This window comes from Danio aesculapii, chromosome 9 (assembly GCF_903798145.1).
Source record: "Danio aesculapii chromosome 9, fDanAes4.1, whole genome shotgun sequence".
NCBI classification, from domain to species: Eukaryota; Metazoa; Chordata; class Actinopteri; order Cypriniformes; family Danionidae; genus Danio; species Danio aesculapii.
The window spans coordinates 22,388,635-22,407,348 of NC_079443.1; the positions used below are offsets into that span (position 1 = coordinate 22,388,635).

The 18,714-nt window shown below is 38.6% G+C and overlaps 2 protein-coding genes across 3 annotated transcripts in view; one reads left to right on the forward strand and one right to left on the reverse strand.

Moving 5' to 3' along the window:
- The window catches only part of si:ch211-67e16.11 (uncharacterized), a 45,707-nt gene extending 42,190 nt beyond the window's left edge, over positions 1 to 3,517 (forward strand). Inside the window, exon 7 of the mRNA XM_056465711.1 lies at positions 840 to 3,517. Coding sequence (XP_056321686.1) covers positions 840 to 1,028 — 189 coding nt within the window. The 3' untranslated portion in view covers positions 1,029 to 3,517. The remainder of the gene's footprint in view (positions 1 to 839) is intronic.
- A 94-nt stretch (positions 3,518 to 3,611) lies between these two features.
- Positions 3,612 to 18,714, reverse strand: part of abcb6b (ATP-binding cassette, sub-family B (MDR/TAP), member 6b) — a 67,362-nt gene continuing 52,259 nt past the window's right edge. For both annotated transcript variants that reach the window (XM_056465223.1, XM_056465222.1), the window contains exons 17-18: positions 15,871 to 15,939; positions 3,612 to 6,791 (exon numbers count right to left, since the gene is read on the reverse strand). In XM_056465223.1, the coding sequence (XP_056321198.1) occupies positions 6,683 to 6,791; positions 15,871 to 15,939 (178 nt within the window). In that variant the 3' untranslated portion in view covers positions 3,612 to 6,682. The remainder of the gene's footprint in view (positions 6,792 to 15,870; positions 15,940 to 18,714) is intronic.

Below are 18,714 nucleotides of genomic sequence, written 5' to 3' on the forward strand. Positions count from 1 at the left end.
GTTCCTAACCTTTTTTTTGCCTGAGACCCCCTTTTACCCCAGAAAATATTGTAAGGCCCTTGTAAAGTAACATTTAATGATATTATGGCTCATAAAAGTTTGCAGTAAGGATGACAAAAAATGTTGTTTTCAAACAAACTGTATGTTTATTACTATATCTAGATATGTTTATGCACAAATAATAGCCTAATGTAAAATCTAAAATCAAAACATGAGTACGCCATTTGTAAATGAAAAACGTAAGCCTTTGGCCTTTAAATTGGCCCTATATTAGTTGCCAATTTTTTATTATTTTTTTGAAGTTTCTTGTCAGTAGCTGTGACATCTCATCTCATTTTGGGTGTGTGTCAATTCTTTTGCAAAAAATGCTCTGGGCTTGTCACGGTATTGGATATGAATCGTCTGCAAATGTTTTATTAATTTGGATGGCCTCATGCAATTGTTAGCAAGAACTTTGGTGCAGATAATACACTGTGGCTGGGTCAGGGACTCTTTGCTTAAAGAAAATGGAATAAAACCATAGTTCAGGTAACTATCTTGGTATTTCCTCCATTTTGGTGTTTCCAGTATTGCTAAGGCTACATCGTTCTCCTAATTGTACACTGCTAAAAAAATGGAAAATATGACGTGACCCCCTCACAGAGCTTGCTTAGGCCACCCTAATGGGCCAGGACCCCCCTGTTAGGAACCACTGCTGTAGAATATCTTCTTTTGTGTTCAAAATAAAGAAATTCATAAAAGTTGGCAACCAACTTGAGGGATTTTTCATTTGTTTGGGTGAGCTATCCGTTTAAACTCAAAGTCTAAACTCTTTATCCCTTTGCTTAATCTAACACCAGAGTCCAGTGCCCTCCCGACCAGGTGATGCAGCTCTGGGTCTGCTGAACGTTACTCTGGCCGGGGCTCCGTGTAACTCCACCCCAGCCCTCACCGAGGCCGAAATGAGGAAGGAGTACATGGGCTGCCAAAACCTGCCAACCGCCCTGTGGTACCAAAAAAGGCCAAAGACCGACAACGGCAGGAATTGAGTGAACCGACCATCTCAAGGACTTTCAGAAATCCAAAAACCGCCTCCAATACGCAATTCGGACACTCAAATGGACTACCTCCATGGAAAACAAAACCCAACAAGTAGTCCTAGAAATATGACTTTATGTAATGCACAAACTTCATAATCCGCGACCAGCCCTTTCCTCTCACCAACACACTCACACACACACATGTAAAAATCTACCTGTGTGTGTGTGTGTGAACTTAATTCACCCTGTGATGCACATAGACCCTGACAAGCTGTTGAGGAATGGAGACTACATAATGTGCGGTTAAGAAGAGGCAGTAAAGCAGGAGAGAGAAAGAGAGGGAAAGCGTCTGACATGTCCTCACTTTGAACCTCAGTTCCCTTGCTTGCCGCTCCGTAGAAGGCGTCCCGTGGGGAGCGTCCCATGCGAAACTTCTCCTCTATTCGCCTGCCGCGGGGGTTCAGCGCAGGGGCATCCGCGCTCCCTTACCAGAGTGCTCTTCCGTGGGTCACTGCACAGGGCGCAACTGGAACTGAACAATGGTGACAAGGCCACTCGCAAACACACCTCACACTCACTTGAACATTTCAGGACAAATCTCCTTGCTCAGTAAGGGGACAGGGCGGTCCGGCATGATTTAAGCATGAGAAATGTTCCCTTCACCACGTCTGGACACTAGCAGACGCTGAGCTCTGCAAGCATATATTTAAGTCCGACCTCTTCTTCCACGCTGTGCTAACCGCTCCGTCCACAGTATTCTCTTATCTCCGCAAACATTTAAATGTCTGTCGCTGATAATGTTGACAGTGACGAGAAGGTATTTCAGGCTCCTGTGGGAATTCATACACATTCTTTAGAAATGGCATATAGTTGGACGAACGTTTTATGCACTGCTTCAACAAATACTTTTCAAATGGTCTTATTTTCACCAAGGATGCATTTACTTGACCAAAAGTATAGTAAAACTGTAAAAAAAAAGAAATATTACCATTAAAAAAAGATTTTATTATATTTAAAATACATTTTTTTAACCTTAAAATGATTATAATAGATACTGCTGATTTGCTGCTCAAAACAAAATGTATTATTGTTAATGTTAAAAAAAAGTTGGTGCTGCTTGGTATTTTTATGGACACCATGATGCATTGTTTTCAGTATTTTCAGAAGGGTTCATAACTGCATTTATTTAAAACAGAAATCTTTTGGTACATTATAAATATCTTGTTTGATCAATTTAATGCATCCTTGCTGAATACAGGTACACTACATGACAAAAGTCTTGTATTCGATCCCAGTTGTAAGAGTAACAAATAATAACTTGACTTCTTGTTGATCATTTTAAAAAGTGGTATAAATCATCTGTTGATCTGCATCCCAATCATCACAAATACTGCAGAAGACCTATCGGAACCTGCATGGACGCAAGATTCTCACAGAAACCAGTCAAGTTGGTTAAGAAAAAAAATCATGGTTTGGGCTTACATTCAGTATGGGAGCTTGCAGGAGATCTGCAGAGTGGATGGCAACATCAACAGCCTGAGGTATCAAGACATTTTTGCTGTCCATTACATTACAAACCATAGGAGAGGGTGAATTCTTCAGCAGGATAGCGCTCCTCATACTTCAGCCACCATATTAAAGTTCCAGAAAGCAAAGTAGGTCAAGGTGCTCCAGGATTGGCCAGCCCAGTCACTAGACATGAATATTTTTGAGCATGTCTGGGGTAAGATGGAGGAGGCATTGAATCTTGATGAACTCTGGCAGTCCTGCAAGAATGCTTTCTTTGCCATTCCAGATGACTTTATTAAGTTATTTGAGTCACTGCAGAGATGTATGGATGCAGTCCTCCAAGCTCATGGGAGTCATACACAATATTCATTTTTTTTCCACTGCACCATGACTTTATATTCTATACTGGACATTATTTCTGTTAAGTGACAAGACTTTTGTCTAAGCAAAGTCAGACCTTACTGTCCTAATTAAATAACTAAAAATCAAGGCATGATCATATTTTATTTTGGTAAAATAAGTATAATACAGAGGCCTTTGACTTTCATATAAGCCACTTCTGATACCAAATGATCAACTAGAAGTCAAGTTATTATTTGTTGTTTCTAAAACTTGAATAGGCGACAAGACTTTTGTCAGGTAGTATATTAGTTCCTTTAAAAAAAAAAACAACAACTTCTGATTCCAAACTTTTGAATGGTAACATTCATCAATATTCATATTCATGAATTCCCACTCCTTCCTCCATTTCCTGTTATGTGACTGAGCCAAAACCCCATCAAACCTTAGTGCATTGTAGTCAATCATTAACTCTGCATCTAAGCCTAAATCATTAAAGATAAAACTCTTGTTTTTGTATAGTTCAGAAATGCGTTACCCTGTAAATATTTCTCTCTGGTTACCTAATGATTGAATTATAATGTCATTGTCTTAAAGGATTATATGTGTTGTCATCTGTGTTAAACTGTAGCTTGAGTGAAAAGATGTAAATACTCTAAAATAAATTAACTTTTGTACATAGTCAAGGTTGTATTTATTTGCAGACTTTATTGTTTTTTTTAAACGAAAAAAATACAACTTGTGCTTATTGTACAGAAACTGAAAAATAGGTTTATAAAAAAGATGGTCTTGTGCAAAACTAATGCAGCAGCAACTCTAAAGTTACCAAACACATTATTTCTTACTTGGTTTTCCTGAATATTTCAATGGTTTGTGTAAATCCCTTTATTATACATCACCTCTGGAATAGTATTTAACTTTTACAATGAGTTAATAATTAAAGGTGCCATAGAATATATTGATACCATATGTTTAAATAGTTCTCCGAAATCTACACAGAAGGTGTATTTCTGGATGTGTTTCCATATATCAACCTAAACAAACCCTGGTTGAATGATAAACAAAAACTTTGTTCTATGAAGTTTATTGCCATCCTTTCACTCCAGAAAAATCACATAAGAGCTGAATGCTAAGATAACGAGTAAAGTTAACGTCTGTTGCCTCTTTAAAAACATACGCACGTCATGATTTTGCCAAGTACGATGCAATCCTAAATTAACATCTATGTTGATCCTGGAACATCATTATTGTTCGAAAATGTAATCCATACCTATTTCCTACCTCTAAACCAAACAATAACTAAATTATTCCCAACATCAGAGTGGAATAATAGTATAATAAACTTAACCGTAAGCCTAAACATAACATAAACGTATCCCTTAATTCTGATTGGAGGACTGGAATGTTGTTCCAGGATCAACATAGATGTCGATCCGGGAACATGTCCTACTTGGTGAAATCAAGTTAGGGACAAGGCACACAGCAAATTTCACAATATACACATTAAATATATTAAATAATATAAGATAAAGCTAAACAGACATCATGCCTCTTTGGGGGTGTGCTGAATGCATTTATAACCCATATTTAGTCTTCTGATTATCTTTGACTATATGAGGTTCTTCAAAAGTTACTCGTTTCCTTATCTCAGAACTAAGAATGTAAACACCTGTTCTGTTTTCACAATAAGAGTCCTGCATACATAGTAAATACAATAAGCTGTTTTAAAGTTTGAACACAAGGAAACATTTTATCGTTATTATCTCACCATTGAAAGAGCCAATCAAATGCTGCTGGGGACGTGCATATTAATGGTCTGGATTGTAACTGAGTATTGTGTTCTGGTTCACAGATTTTTCTGTGGCCTTTAGTTTAGATGAGATTTATAGAAGGAGGATTAGAGTACTGTATGTTATTTCCACATACTGAACTCTTATTCAACTATGCCTAGGCATAAACAGATTTAGATTCTATGGCACCTTTAGGCCCAATCCCATTTTTTTTACCCCATTCGCCTTGGCCCTTGAAACAGAGTGTGAAGGTGAGGGCTTTAAAATTTACCCCTAAGAAATGGGACAACACCCACACACGTCATCATATGTTGTCGCGAGCTCTTACTTCACATGAGCTCAACAATAGCGACTGCTGTAGTTATTTCAGTTACGTTGTTTTTGGTATTTATCTTCAGGAAATCATCAAAGGCATCGATATCTTGTTATCCTAATGATATAATGTGACAATAAGGACGTAACTGTGCTGTGCATTTACACTGTGGCCATATTCATCAATGTAAACCCAAGAAAACAACATTACGTTAAACTAGACACTGTAAAAAGCTCATTCCCAGCCACTAGTCTTGTGTGTGGGACTACTATACAGGAGTTATTACTATGGATTTAGATATCGAAATTTTGCAGGTTTTTTAATCGTTTTTTAAAGCATGACCGGAAAATACGAACACGTTATGAATATATTAAAACACAAGTTTGTTTGTTGTAAAAATTCTTAATAATGCCAAAAAAATTGACTTTGGAGAAAATCTCCATTTCAAGGGCTATCTAGCCCTTCCCCTTAGCCCTACGCCTTCAAGCTAAAGAGAATTGGGCCAAGTAAAGGGAAAGGGCAAAGGGGTAGAATTGCAATTGAGCCTTATTTCTTATTCAATACTATCAAAACTATACTTTTCCAAATAAAATTGAAAACAATAAGAAAAAACTATTCAAAAAGAACAACATGAATATAAAAGAAACATAAAATTCAGCTCATCTATATATGAAAATACTAGTTTTTTAAAAATTTTCATTTTTTTAGTCTACATTTTTTAAAAAAGTTGATATATAACGTATGATAGATCTTTGGACTTCATCAAGGGCAAAGTGGGATAGACTGTTTGTGGTTTGAAAAGCATCCACATTTTGGTTTAAGTTTTTTGGCTCAGCCTAAAGAAGTCTGACGGTCTTTTTAAATCACGTTTTAGAGAAGAAAAAAAAGAGGCTGAGAACAGTATTACACAGTGTATATGTTACACACACCATACATGTTCTGAATTTAAATATTATCGATCATAAAACACACTAACCATACATTTAGTCTAATCAATTTTCTCAGGATTGTAAAAACAGAGTGACACTGAAATGTAAAGCATTACTACAGTATATTTCATTGTGCCAGCATAATAATAATAAAAGAAAGACAACCCTGAGCATATTACCCACAATTCCACACCTGTTGATCAAATCTGTATACTTCAAAAGCTGCTCAGTCAATTGTAATGGACAGGAGTGTAAACAAAGTGATGATATATAAACTAATGTAACAGAAATTACTTGACTGTCACCACATTACAGTATTTTTATGCTAATATGTTCTCCAAGCATTGATAAGATATTTCACCCCCCAAAATAAAAACAATATCCTTTACCTTTAAGATGGATATTCTTCAGTTATGCATCATGAAAGATATTTTGAAAAGAAAAAGCACTTCCATCCATATAAACGTCTCACTGGTGACCAAAACGGTTTGGTTTCCAATTTTCTTCCTCTAAAGATCTAAAGAAGTCATATACAGTTTTAAATGAAGAGCAAATGATGAACATTTTGGGTGAACTAACATATTTAAAGCTTCCCAATGCCTGGTGGAACTTTAATGACACCTTTCCCACAGAAACACTGTTCATAGTTCATTGCTTCTATGCAGTCTGGTGCCCCTGTGTCTGAGATGAACTCTGGAGCTCAGTGGGCTCTTTTACCATTTTCCTGATTGATTTCAGCCATCATCATTCATCACTGCTGATCCATCAGTGTTAGCTGCTCTGCTATGGCTCCTGCGGTTGTTCTTCTGTGGAGACCTCTGACTCTGGAGTTTGCTGCTGTTTTAACCACATGGCTGCGTACAGTCCCCCTTTGGCCAGCAGCTCCTCGTGCCTACAGACAGAGAGCAGTCAGAGACAACATTAGCAGATAGACCACTTGTAGAAATTTAAGAGAAACTGGAGAAAAAATATGGTGGATGAAGGACAGCAATCCCAAATCGCCTACTTCTATTATTTCGTATATAATTGTATTTGTGTGTGTGTAACAGAAGGGTGTTGCAAGCTTTGAAACATTCTAGTTCTTCATCAATGGACTGTTATGTTTCTTAGTTATGTGCCCTGTCAGTCAACTTGCCACATCATCCACATTTCTTTCATATTTAATTTCCTATCATATTGGAGATGCAGCAGCAAGCTAATCTGCCATTTGCAGGTCTTTCATGCAGAGAAATCCCCTCAGGGGTTTGCATAAATAAGCATTCTGAAGTTAATGGCCACACATGCCTTTATAAACGTTCACAATGTTGTTGTAGGTTAAATATAATGTGGAAAACATGAAATGAGTATCTTCCAGAAGGTTAGATACTTATTAAGAATCATTCAAACATCTTTATCTAAACCTCTCCACTTAACCCGTTTGTCCGCCATGTTTGTAGTTTAACACTTTTTACCCATATTTGTAGTTCTGATCAAATTTGCATCCAACACGCGTGGGTAACATTAGCTGTTGAGGCTGATTTATACTCGTGCGTCAGGTGCACATGTATGGTGCAGCCTTCGAGCGGTTGCATAGCCCTCGCCGTTGCTGATGCCAATGCTGACGTATGTACCTCTCGAAAAATGTAGCGGTGTAGTCACACCAAAAGCGGAGAGCGTCAAAGTACCTGGAAGTCGTTCATTTTCAACAGGAGCCAGCGACGATAAGCGGTGTGTGTTCGCCAGTGTGGGTGAAATCAAGGGTGAAATCAAGTCAAATTTATGGTAATGAGTTATGACGTGGTTCGGCGGCAACCAGTCGAAGGTACAGTCTAGATCGGATATGCGGCCGGTCGGAAGTGCGATATGCACATTAATTATAATAGCATTTTTTAAGGACACTGTATAACAATAATTCATATATTTACAGTACTGTGACGGTTGGGTTTAGGGTTGGGGTGGGGGTAGACATTAATAAAATGCAATAACTAGAAAATTTCATAAATAATTCTCGCTAAATTCCGGCCGCATCCATATTTGATCTAGCAACAACCCCAGTTGAAATGTAGACGTCCACCGCTTGAGAGGAGTCCAGAGTCACTGCGATCTTTGGTTCCGACACAGTTGTTCCTCAAGGGTTTGATTTTGCGGTCGCTAGAAATTATTTCTGATGTTTTCTTACAGGGACATACATTAAAAAGAAAGTTACTCGTGAGTTGATGTGCATTTATGTTATTTGTTTCTTAAAAAAGCGGGAATCTCAAACTATAAGGACTAGAAGGACAATACAAAACAGTATTGCTGCTTCAGAATATTTCAGACATATGGACCCATATTGAATAAGTGGAGCAAAGCCACACCACACGCAACAACTTGATCTTCCATTGTTAAATGAATTTGATCAACAACATTTTCACGCCAGAAAGAATGTTTATATGCGGGAAAGTAACTGATTTAACTGAACTGACTGACAGCCCCTTTAAATACAGAATAGCGAATTGTGTAATGTAGCAAATATTGACGCTCTCACCAGCGGAGCTGTGAAGGCAGACAGCGTAGTGATGCTCTATGATGCTCTCGGCAGCAATCGTTGGTCACGCCGATCACTCGATGCAGAAGTATAAATCAGCCTTTAGAGTATGCACAGATCTGCACTTCGAATTTCTACCAGTAAAGCCTGATTTATACTTCTGTGTCAAGTGATCGTCGGGACCCACAGCCCATGCCTTGCACGAAGTTGTCGTAGTCTTTACAAGTAGCTCAAACTCGCTTATTCAGAGGCGGGAATCGGCGGATCTGCAACAACTTTAATCATAAGGTAAACATAAAACAAAAGTTTCCATCTGGAGCTTCTTCACGGGACTCGACACTCAACACTCACTCCATCAGGCTCGCTGCTCTCCCGCGACACTCAGCACCACCCACACTCTTCAGTGCTAGCAAGCCGACCAATCACAGAGCTTGCAGTATGCGGTCGCGATGTGTAGTTACATTCTTAGGAGGTGTACGTCAGCGTCGGCCACGGCGAGGGCTATGCAAAGGCTGTGCCGAACCATATGCATGCGCTTGATGCAGAAGTATAAATCAGCCTTAATACTAGACCACCTGGGTAACTTTGGAATACTCATTTCAACACACTACGATTTGTAAAATACCAACTCTACTTTCGAATACAATTTAGGATAGATAGTATGCAAATTGGAACACAGTAAAAGTTGCATTTTCATGTTTTCTGTGTGTTTTTTTGAAGCAAGTAGAAATGCACGGCTTATTCGACATGTGGTGTAATTTTAACTGAAACAGGAAAACAGGCAGGGCATAATGATTAGCTCCTCGCCTTTTTAAGTAATAGCCTATAGCATTTTGTTTATTCATTCATTCATTTTCTTTTCGGCTTAGTCCTTTTATTTATCCGGGGTCGCCACAGTGGAATGAACGACCCATTTTATTTTGTTTATATCTGAGCAAAAGCAAATCTGACTCTTGACAACCAGTCTGCAATAGCATTGCTTAGCCTGTCAAATCATTTTTCAACTTTAAAATACAACCCTCAGCATACAATTCAAATGGGTCCAACAAGTTTTGTGGTCCATGATGTGATCTGCGTCATGCTAATATGTTTCTGGGTCATAGCAGTGTGGAACTACATTTATTCCAATGGAAAGCATAGTTATGCTGTCGTCATAGTTTGTACTCTACATAGTGCACTGTGTGTCACTCACCATCTAGAAAACTGTGTGAAATGCACTTAATTCTAAATGTCCTAGTTGGCTTTATGCTGACCAGTTGATATATATATATATATATATATATATATATATATATATATATATATATATATATATATATATATATATATATATATATATATATATATATATATGCACAAAATGTATTTTAAGTGTTTTGGTGTTCCTCTCTCATTGATACAGTTACATTTAAGCATTTTGCAGACACTTTTATTCATACAATAACTTTCAATGTGTTGCCGGGACTCAAACCTGCAACCTCTGGATCCAAGTCCAACTCTCTAACATGCATGGATGAGTTCAGATCAATGCTGATTTGGCTACAATTTAATATGTTCTTTTATAAGCAAATATTGTAGCACGTAAATGTAGGCGATCCCTGTATGGATGCTCTTCCTCCTAATCTGCAATTGCCTCTCTGGCTATACCACTAACTGAGCCCTCTTTCTCTCTCTCTCTCTCTCTCTCTAAAAAAAAAAAAAAAAAAAAAAAAAAAAAAACAATTTTCTACTAATGTTTTGCTTCTTAGACTTTTACACGCCTGAAACTTGTCTATAGCGCTTGTTCACTGCTGCTCTTATAGTTGTGTAAATTGCTTCCTTGTCCTCATTTGTAAGTCGCTTTGGATAAAAGCGTCTGCTAAATGACTAAATGTAAATGTAAATGTCTATTACATGTGAGAGCACCTGATTGGTCAGAAGATCTAATGAGAAGCTGAAGTGTATGATTAGGTCATAGATCGTTGATCCATATAGGTGATAAGAAGAAGCTGCATGTTTATTTGATTTTTAGGGCGATTTTTAAGCACAGCATTGAGTTGTTGATATTATTGCTTGCTTATTATGAGATATTATATGAGTTATTACTGCTAAATAGAACATTTGCTTGACTACAACCTTGACAGAAATCAACGCCATTGCCAGGATGGCTGCCAAAGTGGACTGGCTTGCCTTAAAATGAATTTAGAGCAATTTAATTTCACAGGGGGTTGGTAGCTTGAAAATGAAAGCTTCTTTCTGACTCCAGAGATCACTTAGGGGTGAGGAAACGAAGACCATCTCCATTTGTTTTCTTTCATTTTCTCAGATTGCTAAAACAGTTACATCAGTCAAAGGTCAAGTTTGTTGAGGCATCAATTACATGGACGTATAACATCAAAAGTGAAGCAGACACAGTATGAGGCATTGAGCTCTGGGAATGAGTCCTTCTGAAAATGCTCAATGGAAGATCACGCTATAGTTTCAAACGAAAACTCCAGCATCATTCTACTAGATTTAAAAAGATATATTTTCAAGAAATTGCCCTTCGTTTGATTGTATTTAACTCATCTAGACAAATTTTTAATCACTAATATTCATGTCTTTGATTTAAAGCCACTAAGAAAATTGGAGTTTGCAAGACAGAGCAGAATGGAATTGAATTTGGTTTTAAATTCAAACAGTATTTTAGCAAAACTAGTATGATTTATGACTTCGTTTTTTGTTTTTCTATTCTATTCTATTCTATTCTATTCTATTCTATTCTATCCAAATGTTTTTAGCTGAGCATCACTAGAAAGATTTACAGCCTTTTAAAAATTACCATAATTTTTTTTTAAAGAGCCCATATTATACATGAAATAGGGTCATATTTAGGTTGTAAGGGTCTCCAACAACAGGCTAATATGCATGCAAGGTCAAACAACACTTTGATGGTCTTATAATCTGCATTTATTTTTACCTAATTATCCCAACGACTCCCATATGAATCGTTCAGCGATTCATTTGTTCCCAAACCCCTCCTCAGCGCGAAGCTAATCTGCGCTGATTGGACCGATGACAGCCTGCTGCGATTGGTTGACACGGACAAGGCTTCAGCGCGAGAGTGAAATGCCCAGCTGCTAATCTACAATATAAAAGTAGTCACAGTGCATACACGCTTCATAGTGGATTTTGGCTGCCAGTGGGTGAATGTAAACACAGACGATGGACTAGAAAATACCGACGACTAACTATTTTATTGAGCAAAAAGTCCAAGAACTGGCGAGGAGGTCACAGTCTTCTTGCTCTTTTCACACACACACACACAGAGACACACACACACACACACACAGGGCCTGCGCGTCCATAGAGGACCGGCTGAATAGAGAGGGCACGGCGCTCAGTTATATCCGCGAATATCCGTGCGTTACACACACGAGGAGACAGACACACACACACACACACACACACAGAGGGCCGGCGCGTCCATAGAGGAGCGGCTGAAAAGAGAGGGCGCGGCGCGGCGCTCAGTTATATCCGCGAATACCCGTGCGTTACACACACGAGGAGACACACACACACACACACACACACAGGGCCGGCGCGTCCATAGAGGAGCGGCGCTCAGTTATATCCGCGAATACCCGTGCGTTACACACACAAGGAGATACAGACACACACACACACAGGGCCGGCGCGTCCATAGAGGAGCGGCGCTCAGTTATATCCGCGAATACCCGTGCGTTACACACACGAGGAGACAATAATATTGAGCTGAAATATTTTGAAACTTATAGAGAATATATAGAGTTAACCTGATACAGTACACGCGGTTACAAGTAACAAAACACAACTAAATACATCATTTGCAAGCTAGAGTAAACGAGGCAATAATTTTAATCGCACTTACTTACACTTGTGAAATGGGGGTAGAAACTGATCCATGATGCACTGATCCATGTTCTGACAGTCTATACTGATCCTTCCTTTAACAAACTGATGAAGTCTTCTTTGAAAGCAGATAGTTTTCAGAAGCACTCAGAACTGCTCAAGGCTGGGCTATATTGCTGATGTTTCATCTTTGATTAGACTGTCCATAATATCCATCTGCACAGCGTGACTTCATTCGACCAGTGTCTGTGTGTGTCTCTGTGTGTGTGTGAGACTTTTTTTTCTGTTAGTGGGCGGGGCCGCAGGTTTCAAATCTCCCGGGTTTGCGCGCCCAACTACTTGTGTTTCGTAGCTGCGTCATCGCGAAACACCTAATGACTCGTTATCAAGACGACTCGTTTGAAGCACTATGAGTCGACTCTTTTATAGATGAATCAACAGTTTTAAACACTGTACACTTACAGATTTAAGCCTTAGCTGGATATTTCACTTCACTTAGAGCTGTGTTACACACTACATGGAAGGGCATTTTCAAAAACCCATAATATGGGCTCTTTAAAACACATTTTCTGTATATTTCCACTTTTTTTAAAATATAAAGTTAAAAATGTTTAGAATTTTTTTTTTTATAAAACACATATTGACTATTTCTACCAGAGCACAACTACAATCATTATATCTACTATATCTACTGTTTTACGATTACCAGTTTCAAGGTAAATCAGTGTAAATTTTCTAAAGGTTAGTATTAGGCTTGGGCGGTATTAAAATTTTGATATTGTTAAACCTCCTCTCTATTTTACCTCGGTATACGGTATTACCGTGCATAATAAAAAATTTTTTTAAAAAAGTTTGAGGTATTTCCTTCTCTTTTTACATATACACGCTTTCCATATAAAAAATATTCAAAGATGATTCCTTGGATTTACAATTTTTTTTTTTTTTAAGTTAAGTGATTGTAAACTATTTATTTGGGCTAAATTTAAACAAACAAATTAAAGTTGAACATTACTACATTTAAGTTGTTTGTTTAAATTCAACACGTATAACTTGTTTGCAACATTTTTGTAGACATCATTTTTTTCAGTATGTTGCACTCCTTTCATTTAAAGTGTGTGCTGCACATTGAGAATACTGAAATGAAGCTTCATAAAATTAAATGCGTGTTTATGTTTGTTTGCCACAAAAGTAGGCAAACTGCACATTTTATTTGTTGTTTGATCATTTCAGATACAAAACCTGGTAGAATACTTTAAGTGTGACATTTAGTTCCGAACATTAAGGGCTCTATTTTAAAGATCTAGGTGCAAAGTCTAAAGCGCATGGTGCAAAAGCATTAAGGGTGTATCCGAATACACTTTTTCTATTTTAAGGATGGAAAAATAAGGTTTGCGCCGTGTCGCATGGTCTAACAGGGTTGTGTTTATTCTGTTAATGAGTTATGGGTGCGTTTTGAGCATAACAAGCATTAAACCAATCAGAGTCTCATCTCTCATTCCCTTAGTCAATTGGGTCGCACCATAACGCATTTGCTATTTACATGGCGGACTTTGTAAGCGGCAAAACTGAACGCTTTACTAGAGAGAAAACAGTTAAAGAGCCCCTATTATACATGAAATAGGGTCATATTTTGGTTTTGGGGGTCTCCAACAACAGTCTAATATGCATGCAAGGTCAAACAACACTTTCATGGTCTTATAATCTGCATTTATTTTTACCTAATTGTCCCAGCGACTCCCATAGGAGTCGTTCAGCGATTAATTTGTTCCCAAACCCCTCCTCAGCGCGAAGCTAATCTGCGCTGATTGGACCGATGACAGCCTGCTGCGATTGGTCGACACAGACAAGGCTTCAGCGCGAGACAGAGTGAAATGGCTAGCTGCTAATCAACAATATAAAAGTAGTCACAGTGCACACACGCTTCATAGTGGATTTTGGCTGCCAGTGGGTGAATGTAAATACAGACAATGGACTACAAAATACTGACGACTAACTATTTTATTGAGCAAGAAGTCCAAGAACTGGCGAGGAGATCTCCTAGCCTGTCACAGTCTACCTGCTCTTTTCACACGCACGCACGCACGCACACACGCACGCACACACACACAGGGTGGCAGAATAGAGAGGGTGGCGTCGGCGACACCTCCCACACCACCCGCGTCCTCAGTTATATTTTTGGCTGTGATACATAGTTTGGATAAAGTTGTCGACGATTCTTCCTATTGTCATGCAATGTGAAAGCCCCTGTCGCCGATCCATTTTGCAGTGTAAATAAAGCAACGACAAAACGCAGATAGTCAAGCAGTGTGAAAACATCTGTGACACGACTACTTTAAAAAATCATGCAACCTGAACTCGGCATAACGTTTAGACCTGCTCTCAGCTGGTCTATTGTGCAGTCTATTTTAGTTCCTCAAAATAGCAACGCGCCAACAATCTCCATTCAGATCAATGCGCCTTAACACACCTCCCCTGAGTCCACAAAGCGGCGCAAATGGATTTACTATTTAAACAACGTGGTGCAAAGCGGGAAAATTAGGATTGCGCTTGTCTGAAAATAGCAACACATTGCACCAAACAAATCTCAAAAGTCATTTTAACAAAACTGTGATAATATTGATAACGGTGTTAAATCTGATCACAATAATAATAATAATAATAATAATAATAATAATAATGTGAAACGATAACACTGTTACATCTATAATATCTCCCTACACAATTTTTTTTCATGTTTTCCACAACCATATGACCCCTCCATCCCCCATCCCCATCAAATTCCCAGAGTTTTCCCAGAGCGCAGCTGTCTCCATTCAGGAAGATGCAGCATGAGGTGTATCTATTAATTCCTCTATTCTGAAAGCATTAACCCTTCACCTCCCTGAATGGACGTTCCCACCTCGCTCTCTTCCTGTGAGCACTTGTATTCCGATATGCCGTTCCTGTGGGCTAAAAGCCTGCGTGGCTCGTGTTTACATCGCGGTGTCAGTCAGGGTTGAATGTTTGAGGTGTGGAGTTACATCCCTGACGGCTGTGTGTGTCTTGCGGATGCTCTGTTGGCTGAAGCTCATATATCAAAGGGTTAGAAGTGAAGGACATCGAGCGCAGGGTTAACGCCGGGGCTGAACGGCCTGGATGAATGGAGAAGTCCATTAGTGGGACGCTCAGTGAGGTTTAAAGGAGTAGCACCTGAGGGCCTAAAGCGAGACAGGACACACGGATCGGGCAGGGTGTGGACCGTTCGGACACTGAGAGACTATATCCTGTCTCTGGGAAGATGAGGATGCACTCAGACGGCCCTCGGGTTAAGACTACAGATGGACTGATAACAAGATGACCGCCTCTGGGACACACACACACTCGAACGCAGATCTTAGGTTTCTTAGGGCTGAAGAAGACCCCCGTCTGTCCCAACACGTCTTCTATGGTTCACTCTCCACCGAACTAAAGGAATTTCACTCAATCAGGAGAGAGGGTGTCACGTTACGTCTTTTATATTGGATGTGAATGTACTGAAGGGGGCATTCTGGAGTGTTTGATTCTGTACAGTATGTTTTTTTTTTTCTTGAAAGCAGATGGTGGAGGATAAAAGCACACATGTACATGCACTACTGACCTTCCTTGTTCTGCAATCCGGCCATCATGAAGAACAAGAATCTGATCAGAGCTGACGATGGTGGATAATCTGAAAATACAAATGAATGACACTGAAACAGATCAAGACAACGACAACAGTTTATCATCAAAACGCATTTACAGGTTTCCACCAAGCGGCAACCTCCCACTCTCCCTCGTGAAGCAAATACGGAAGTGACTGAAACTCCGCTAATTCCGGGACTGCTAAACTCCGAAAATTCCGCTAGTCCTGGCTCCATAATAGAGCACATTTCTATTGAGCTCAATGTTAAAATGCGCAACTTTACAGCAGAAAAAAAAGTTTACAGCCTGGTACAAAGAACGATTTTGGTTCATAAAGCTAGGGTGATTTTTTTCGAACTCATCCGTTTCGTTTATACTGTTATAGTAAGTTTGCATAATTAGGGCATGGTCACTTGAGTCACCGCTAGGTCTTGCTGCTCGCTGTCTCGTCACCTTAGCTAATTCCAGCTGATTAACCGCTGAGCTCAGCATACACATTGTATTTTTGTTTTGTATTACGTGACTTTACAGTCAGTTGCTTTTTAGAATTATTTCCTACAATTATCAGTTATTATAGCTATCTGTGGCACTTAATTGTGCTCACAAACCATTCATGTGGCCTCTGTTTCCCAGGTGAATTAAATTATATACTTACTGTATACCATTTCTATAAATGTATTTGTTTTATTTATCATAATTTGTCATATTTATCATAATTTGCTTTAGACCTGCAAAGCACTCCAGAATCTGACAGATTGATTAGCTGTAGGCTATAGAACAGTCATCTGAATCGTTGTCATACAGTGTTAGGCCTAGATTAATTAGCCTTGCGTTTACTAACACAGATTATATTTGAAGTATGTGGAAGTAATTCGCGTTTTCCTCCTGAAGAAAAGCATCATAAGATCAATGCTTAGTGGCTCAATGTGTTACAACAGTGCTTTTAAAGGACTAAACACTTTATTAATATAGTAAACAACCAAGCACATGTGGTCAGAACACAAACGAACTGGATGTACTGAAGTATTAAGCGTTTCTCCCAAAGAAAAGCCTGTCTAAGCAAAATGCTAGCAGGCACCTGTAGCTCCGCTCACGCTCTGCCTCTTTGCCCTTATTTGGTGACCCCCGGTTGGATCGATGATGCGCAAACAAAATGACGCCGGTTGGCCACGCCCACTTGTAGCTTTATTTGCGCCCTTTAGAAACCTATGGGTGACGTCATGGAAACTACGTTCATATATTTTACAGTCTATGGTTCCCACCTATAGCTTAAAAGCTGAATTTCAATTAAATGAACAAAAAAACAAGGTGCTGTTGAGCCTTGCTAATAATAAAATAGTTGGAGCCATTGTGAGAGAAACATCTGATAATTTACTATTATTACCATAGATTTTTGAAAAGAAATTAAAAGAAACAAGACGATCTTCAGTCTCCAGTCATTTTGTCATTAGTCAATTTAGTCATCGTAGCTTTTCAGTCAGTCAGTAATGCATATATCCAAACATCAGCCAGCAAATACTATGGCTTTGTTTAGTTTCAGTTGGCAGTGTTCTTCTGCACCACTGGTACAGCACTACTTGGACTGTGAACATCTCTGATGGCAGAGTCTGTCAGTGGGTCAGTTCCCTCTTACAGACCATTTCAATGTGGTCATGTCATTGGCCCATGAACATTTCCTGCTTATTATTAAAGTATTTTATAACTGCAACAAGAGAAAATTCAATCGTAACTTAATTTTAAAACAGCAATCATAACATTATTTATTAATATGTGGCTCTTTTTGGGTTCTCAGAAGCTTTAGAAATTAAAAATGGAAACCAGGCAATACGTTGGGACTATTATTTTTGTTTACATCCCTCAAAATGATTTATAGAGTAGCCTTAGAGAGAAATGAAAACGTCTGTACAAAGTGTCTGTACAAAGCTCTGCATATAGGCCCGTCTCAATTCCCAAATCGTGGTCTTTGCATGCCCGGTTTTCACGGGTCAAAGAGGACAGAGTAGTGTGGGCACCAGGCTCAAACAAAAACTACACATTTCAAAAAAAAAAAACACAAGAGTTCATGCAGACTCATTAACTTGACTCACTGTAACTGCATCATTTGAATTAGTGAGTTAATAATTCAAGAACAGATGCAATCAGATCCCTCTAGTTCAGGGGTTCCCAAACCTTTCAGTCTGTGACCCCCCAAAATAATAACTCCATTTTCCTCGGAGGTGGTTATAAACATACAAACATTGCACACAATGGTGCACACACACCAATAGGAACTATGAACAAGAATATTGACAACACAAAAAAAGTGAAATAGTCTAACAACCATATACAATATGGTTACAATATACAAGTAATTGTTTATAGTCATTATTTATTGGTTTAATTTAATATGACCCTCACTTAATGAGAATGGTGGGGACAATAATTACAGCATAAGACCTTCTTGGTTTTGTTTTGGAGACCGCTACTTGGAGATCTTCCTCTATGTTCAGTTGTGTCCTTTATTTTTAATGTCTGTGAGCACTATAAAGGTGTCAAAGTTGAACATTGTACCATGAAATTGATCTCATTAATCTAGCGAATAACCCCAGGGGTCACAACCCAATGAAAAAAATTGAAAGGCTGGTGGCATATTATTTGCATAATGTTTTTTTTTTAATGGGACTATTAAATAATATGTTTATCTTCTGTAGGTAATGGATAGGCCCACACGGAATCTGCACTCAGAAATCCGCAGATTTTTTGCCTATCATTGAATCTATGTATTTACTTGTGTAAATGTGTGTACATTTATATTTACTCAGTTTTTTAATTAATTTCACTA